General features: G+C 46.0%; 1 protein-coding gene across 3 annotated transcripts in view; it reads left to right on the forward strand.

Annotated features, from left to right (window-relative positions):
• The window catches only part of CSF1R (colony stimulating factor 1 receptor), a 30,857-nt gene extending 23,580 nt beyond the window's left edge, over window positions 1-7,277 (forward strand). For 2 of the 3 annotated variants that reach the window (XM_050961522.1, XM_050961524.1), the window contains exons 14-21: window positions 27-189; window positions 1,024-1,115; window positions 1,270-1,376; window positions 2,501-2,623; window positions 3,118-3,229; window positions 3,581-3,680; window positions 4,526-4,631; window positions 5,673-7,277. In XM_050961522.1, the coding sequence (XP_050817479.1) occupies window positions 27-189; window positions 1,024-1,115; window positions 1,270-1,376; window positions 2,501-2,623; window positions 3,118-3,229; window positions 3,581-3,680; window positions 4,526-4,631; window positions 5,673-5,804 (935 nt within the window). In that variant the 3' untranslated portion in view covers window positions 5,805-7,277. The remainder of the gene's footprint in view (window positions 1-26; window positions 190-1,023; window positions 1,116-1,269; window positions 1,377-2,500; window positions 2,624-3,117; window positions 3,230-3,580; window positions 3,681-4,525; window positions 4,632-5,672) is intronic. The other variant, XM_050961523.1, reaches the window with a different exon arrangement.

Raw genomic sequence — 7,277 nt, forward strand, 5'->3', positions numbered from 1 at the left:
GGTGATTACCACTTCCTATTTTTTAGGCCCAATTCTGGTCATCACTGAGTACTGTCACTATGGAGATCTGCTGAATTTCCTGCGGAAGAACGCAGAGTCCATAATCATCCAGGACTCAAGCCTGGACTCCTCTCTGGAAAGCACAGCCGATTACAAAAACATCTATCTGGAGAAGAAGTATGTCCGAAGGTAAGACTCAGGACTGGAGATTGTGCATGCAAGCACTGGAACAAATTGCCTAGAGAGGCCGTGGAATCTCCATCACTGGAGATTTTTAAGAGCAGGTTAGACAAACACCTGTCAGGGATGGTCTAGATAATACTTAATCCTGCCATGAGTGCAGGGGGCTGGACTAGAAAACCTCTCGAGGTCCCGTCCAGTCCTATGATTCCATGTAGAATTCTAGTGCCTGACAGCAGGAGGCAATGGGAAGGTTTAATTGGCATGAGGTTGGGAGGTCATGGTAGTCACACGTAGAAATATTTCACTTAAAGTATAGTTAATTTTTTGAAAATCCTCTGTAAAGCCAGAATGCACCTGGCCAGGCCTTGGAGTGGAAAATTGTGACTGGCACATTTCAGAAACCTCTGAAAATTACTGACAACGATTTCCACACAAATGTGATTTTATGCTGCTTATTCATTCTCCCCCCTTGCACTCCTCATCTCAGTTACTGAGACAAAACTATTCCATTGTTTGCAACTGGTGTCATGTCTCAGAATGAGATCTAGCCAGTCACACTGATCTAGGAAATACCTTTTACAGAAGGAAAAGTGCATTTCTAGAAAGGGTAGTTACAATCTATTTCTTTGCTGAATGCTCCCACACACAATCTAATTAGCATGGGGTATATAGATCATTATTCACTTTTGCTCTGCAGTTCAGCTTTTAAAATATGCCAAACCTCACAGGTAACTTGGAAGTGTTTTCTCTGCCCAGCACCCTGGGGTCAAAGGATGAAAAGACAAATATAGCCCCGATTGTTTTTAACTTGTCCCCTCTCTGTTGTTCTCTCTGGTTCAGTGATAGTGGGTTTGCAAGCCAGTGTTTGGAGACCTATGTTGAAATGAGACCTGTGCCATCAGATTCCATGCCAGCAGGGGGTAAGTTACAAGGTATGGTTTCCATCTCCCATTGGGCTCTGCATTCTGATAGGCATACTGCTTGTATCATTCCCCATTGTGGGCCAGGATCAGTGCACTCAGCACTTGCATCTCTTGCCAGAAGACACTTCTTGAGTTAACCATAAAGAGCTCTTCTCTGTCCCAGGCAAGAATGCAGAGGAAGAACAGGATACTCGGCCCCTGGATCTATATGACCTGTTGCTGTTCTCCAATCAGGTGGCCCAGGGAATGGCCTTCCTTGCCTCAAAGAACGTAAGTGGCAAAGAGGACGGTGGCCCAGGGGCTGCCCACCAGGTTAAGAAAGAAATACAGTTAGCCTATAGCATAAATCATCTGAGGGACAAAACTTTTGTCAGCCTTGTGAACTGGGGTGGAACGTCTGTCCCTGAGCCTGCTGTGGATACATGCCCCTTCCATCCTGGGCAAGGGGGCTAGCAAAGAGGCCTCTAGTATTCAACTTCCACTTTTTTGGGATGCAGGATAATGGGGTTTCCTTGCTGATGTGGCCTCACCCAGTAGCCAGTTCAGATTTCATTCCATAATCCTGCCTATATGTCCTGGAGAGTGACAACTGAATTGTATGTGTATGTTGTGTGCCATTTTCACATCTCTTCCACTTGGCTTTTACATTAAGTGCAGGGCTGTGCAGAGCCTAACTCTTGCCCTATAGTCTTTTTTCTCAGGAAAAAGGAAAAGACAGTGACAGTTGAGATTTCTGCCTGAACCTGGTTATATATATTTTAAGAAAGAGCAAATGTACTGACTGTTCTCCATTGACATGGTCTGCGAAGACCCCATACATCTGACACTCCATCAACACGGCACCCAACGGCAAGGCTGAGTGATTCCAGGATATAGTATGAAGTGTTTCAGAAGCGAAGTGGAGTGAACTGGATTCAAAAAAGAATTTAAATAAGTTCATGGAGGAGAGGTCCATCACTGGCTATTAGCCAAGATAGTCAGGGATGTAACCCCATGCTCTGGGCAACCCTAAAGCGCTGGCTTCCAGGGGCCAGCAAGAGAAGACAGGTGGATCTCTCCAAATTGCCCTGTTCTGTGCACTGCCCCTGAAGTTCTGGCACTGGTCAGTGTCGGACACAGGATGTTGGACTAGATGGTCCATTGGTCTGATTCCATATGGCAGTTCTTATATTGATAACAAATTGTAGGAAGGGGCACATATAAAATGAGAGCACCTGAAATTGTAATTGCTGACATCTAGTATTTCCAAAGGGCTTCATCAATTCACCTGCCCTGCAACTGTTGGGTAGGCAATTACCACCTTCTTATAGGGAAGAAAGGCAGAGGTTTTGAGCGTTCCATCACTGTAGCAGGATAATTTATTTGGATGCTGTTTTGCCATCTGTTCTGTCCAGTGCATCCACCGGGACGTGGCAGCAAGGAATGTGCTAGTGACCCACGGACGAGTAGCCAAAATCTGTGACTTTGGGCTGGCAAGAGATATCATGAATGATTCAAACTATGTTGTCAAAGGCAATGTAAGTAACTGGGAGCATTAGCAAAGATAAGGTATAGGGCAGGGATTCTCAAACTTCATCACATCGCAACCCTCTTCTGACCACAGAAAATTACTACATGACCAGAGGAGGGGAGACCAAGGCCAGAGCCCACCCGCATTCCACAGCCCAGGATGGGAGGTCCAAAGCCCCACCACCCTGTGCGGGGTGAACTGAAACCCAAGGGCTTCAGGCCCAGGCAGGGGGCCTGCAACCTAAGCCCCGCCCCCCAGGGCTGAAGCCCTCAGGCTTCGGCCCCAGGTGGTGGGGGTCAGGCTTCAGCCCTGGGCCCCAGCAAGTCTAAGCCAGACCAGGCAAGCCCACTAAAACAGGGTCATGACCCAACCCATAGTTTGAGAACCGCTGGTGTAGGGTGTTTAAGGCAGGGAGGATGTGGTTAAGGACAGGTGGAGGAGAACAGGACTAGAATTGTGCAAGTGGCCAAGTTGCCCGAGTGGAACGTTTTGCCCTTACAGGCCCGTCTGCCAGTGAAATGGATGGCCCCAGAGAGTATCTTCGACTGCATATACACTGTGCAAAGCGATGTGTGGTCCTACGGCATCCTCCTCTGGGAGATCTTCTCGCTGGGTAAGGAAGGGTCCTTCAGAGTTCTCTTTGTATTTCACTTATCTCCACTTACCCAGACACAAATGTCTTTAGGCAATGAGATTGGGGAAGGGCTGAGTGAGAAACTGGGCTGTGGGAAGTAGGGCATAAAGAAACCTATTTAACACCAGCTGTACAAATTACTCATCCTTGTCAGTGTCTGTTACCATCAGCAACCTGCCACAGTAACTGTCCTTCTCGGACACGAGAAACTCAGTCCATGCTAACTCCTGCAACACCACTCCAAGGCATGTTGCTTATTGAGCTTGATTGCGAGCTCTCTCGTTATCACTTCTGCTCTAAACCAGAGCTTGTTTTCTGTTGTGGTTGCAGGTAAAAGCCCATACCCTGGCATGCTGGTGAATAGCAAGTTTTACAGCATGGTGAAGCAGGGGTATCAGATGGCGAGACCAGACTTTGCTCCGATGGAAATGTAAGTACAGCCGCCCGGAAATGCAGTCGCTGCCCCTGGCAATGCACAGGTAGCAAAGGAAGCAGGCACCACAGCCAGTGAAAAAGCTAGTGGTAGGTTATTCAGGGTACTGAGAGCCAAAGAGCTCTCCTGCTGGAAAGTTAACGATTTACTTACTAAAGCGCTACAGGTAGACTCAAGCCACAAAGTTTCCAGCCAGTTTGGGAGTGTTTGGTCTGGGATTTTGTGTCAGACTCACTCTGCTTAGAGCCTGTCATTTTGCTGCTGAAGATGGCGCATAATGCTACAAGCAGTAAGGCCATTGTCTAGGGATATTGCCGCTGGATATACTAGCGTGTAAGGATGGGGCTTTCTGGGAATAGACTGTAGTTTCCTTCCAGAAAGCACCCATGACATGACCCGACACCACCTTGTAAATATTAAGGAAATGTTTTTTTATCCCAGTGAATCCCCTTAACTATTGAAGGTAGGAATGTAAACATTCTTGCAGCCAGCAGAAAAGCAGCTAGCTATAATACACAGTCCACACTGGTAAAGCAGGGACACCCTGAATGTGTGGCTTCTGGCTCTTTAGGTTTCTAGCAGGAGTCTGTACTTTGCTCTCCCAGAGCAACTTCCAGCTGAGGAACTCAAAAGCACTTTACCAATATTTATTAGTTACCCCTCGCAAGCATGTAGGGTAAGTACACAAGAGAGGGTGAAAGATGGCTCAGGCCAAAAGGTCATACACCCCAGGGATGAAGTACATCCATCCCATTACAGCCCCCTGTGACAGCCTTGGGCACATCAGCATGCCCCTTGCTCAATGTGAGGCTAACACGAGATACTGCTGTTTGATGCTGCAGGTATCGCATCATGCAAGCATGTTGGAATCTGCAACCAACCCAACGGCCCACCTTTGACCAGATATGCCATTTCATTCAAAAGCAACTGGATGCCAACAAGGAACAGGTGAGACACTTTGGAGACTTAGGTGCAGATAAGTAGGGGGAGAAAAAAGATGCTCCTTTCCATCTGCCAGCAATCCAGGGCCCTGCCTTATCTGTCCTTCTCATCTTTTAATTAAAACACACTTTTTAGTGCTGGTGGAAAGCACGGAAAGGTATGGAACTGGAGTACAAAGTCCCCCAACTTGCCCTCACATAGGTACATTGGCAGCACTAGTTTTCCGACAGCATCCATTTATTTCAGCACTAGGGACCGCTAGTGAGTGCTAAGAAAATGGGTAAGCCACCTCGCTGATTCAGTTGAGGCTGCCAGTAGCCATGATGTTCTGTGATGTGGACACGTCTACATCTCCATTCATTTCACATGGGCAACTGGTGGCAGCAACTGTACTTTGTCACTCCTAACCTGGAGTGGCACAGAAGCAGTGAGGCAAGAGATGCCACCTCATGAACAGTATCCTGAGCTATCCAAGTGGCCCTAGAGGAAGCACTGATTTGCTCTCCAGGAGGCACCTAAGCAGGACATTGATTATCAACATTAGCTCCCTGACACTTAAACATGCCACACTCTTGCCTGGCCAGTAGCAGCTTTTAAATCAATTAAGTGCTAAGAAGGCTTAAAAAAAATAATACATCACTTAGTACTGTGCATAGCTGGAGATGGACAACAACTTCTCAGTGTCGTAGCCTCTCTGCTTTGCCAACTGGAGCACAAGTTACAGTCGTGCCATAAAAGAGACAGTATCAACAGCACATACCGTATTAACCGATTACGTGGGGAAACTTGAAGTCTAGTTCATGCCTTAGATATCAGGGTAGTGCCCAGCTCCTGTGCATTCGATCCCTACTGAAATCAAAGGCAATTCTGCATCTGCCCCCAAAAGATAAGAAAATCCACCAATATAAATCTATGCAAAAATGATGAGTCTCCTGGGTGTGGAAGCAGCAGCATTTTCGTTATGGCAAGTGATATGGAAAACTACGCCACAGCTGGGTTTAAGTAAACTCAAGGGACTGAAATCTATTTGCCTTTTCTTACTTCAAGGACTATACAAACCTCCCCAGCAGCTCGGAGGAAGACAGCGTGTGTGAGCCTTCTGGCTGCTGTGAAGAGTCCTGTGACCAAGCAGAGAGCAGTCAGCCTCTTCTGAAGAGCAACAATTACCAGTTCTGTTAACGTGTAAGGTCAAATTTGGATGGCTCTTCCCTCATCATTGCAAAGGGCTTGGTCCCTCTCTTGGCTAGAAGGCAGGTTCCTCATGCTCAGTATCTCCTTATCTCTGTGCTTTCTGAGGTGTGAAAGAATTACAGAATTCCCCCCTTGAAAGGGCATCATTAGAGGAGCTAAGAGCCAAGACTCATGTGTGATTCCTACAGTTATGTTGAAGCATGGCTCAAAGTCACCAGGAACGTTAAACATGATGCATGTATAGGAGGAGAGGATCAGATCCCCTTAGCGTCTCTCACCAACACTGGTGACATACAGGCCCATTGATGCAGTCATCCTGACAAGCAGTTCCTAACTCCATGCTAGTCAGTTCGTGCTTGGCTGGCTTTTGGCTCCTAAGAAGTTTCCAAAGGCCAGTTTTGCAGGCGGGCATGCATGCACCATGTATTGTTCTACACGAATATGTATTGGTATGCCCCTATAATGGAATCCTTGTTTCAGTATGTGAGTATGTGTGCCTGCAGGCACAAGAGCTTCAAAGTAAGCCTCTAACTCTGACACAGCCCTGCCTGTTACAGTGAAACAACCAGCTTTCTTCTTCACCAGTCTCCCTCCCTCTCCTCTAAGCACGTTACAAGATATCAGTTATAGTTGAAAGAGCTTCTCTAGCATTAAATGTGTGGCATACCCCACATCCCAGCTAAGTGAAGATGAGGATTCTGCATCTCATGTCACCCAAACTGCTGCTGACACACTCAGCATTAGAGATTTTGTTGAGAAGACAGTCCCTTTGAACCATTACTGCTCCAGAGGGAAAATGTCCCCAAGTGAAATTTAAAGAGAGCATGGCTGTACTTCACAAGAGGCCTGGGATGTAAATCCCCATCAAGGAAGGAATGGCAGCTTTTTATACTGATCTGGAAACAGCTCAACATTATACACACACTATAATGTATGTTTGAATTACTGAACAATTAATGTAGCAACTCAGCAACTACTGCCTGTACCACAAAACCCTTATGGGACTCTTTTAATGTAGATATTGAGAATGTTATACAAGATCATTTTTTCATAAGCTAGGGCCCTGTGCCCTCACAGGAAGCTTTTCTAAATCTTAATTCTTTTACTAATTACTAATTCTATACCACAGCCTGGTCTATATTAGTGCAAGACTTCTGGTAAGGGAGTCTAACAAATGTTAGCCTTACCAGACTGCATTGCCAACATAGATTAGTATGACAGGGTATATACACGGACCTGGCTTAGGCAACTGTTACTGTACAATAGCAGCTATCTAATTTGGCCTTTATCAGACTACTACTATCAGTTACTTTGTGGGCTATTTTTAATTCAATATAGGATTAAACCACATAGTGGGTGTAAAGTTTAAGACAAATTATTTCTTTCCACTAAATACAAGCTAATACATTTCAACTTCGCATTATAATGACGAAAATAAAATGAACATGATTAGCACAGCAA

This window comes from Gopherus flavomarginatus, chromosome 7 (assembly GCF_025201925.1).
Source record: "Gopherus flavomarginatus isolate rGopFla2 chromosome 7, rGopFla2.mat.asm, whole genome shotgun sequence".
NCBI classification, from domain to species: Eukaryota; Metazoa; Chordata; order Testudines; family Testudinidae; genus Gopherus; species Gopherus flavomarginatus.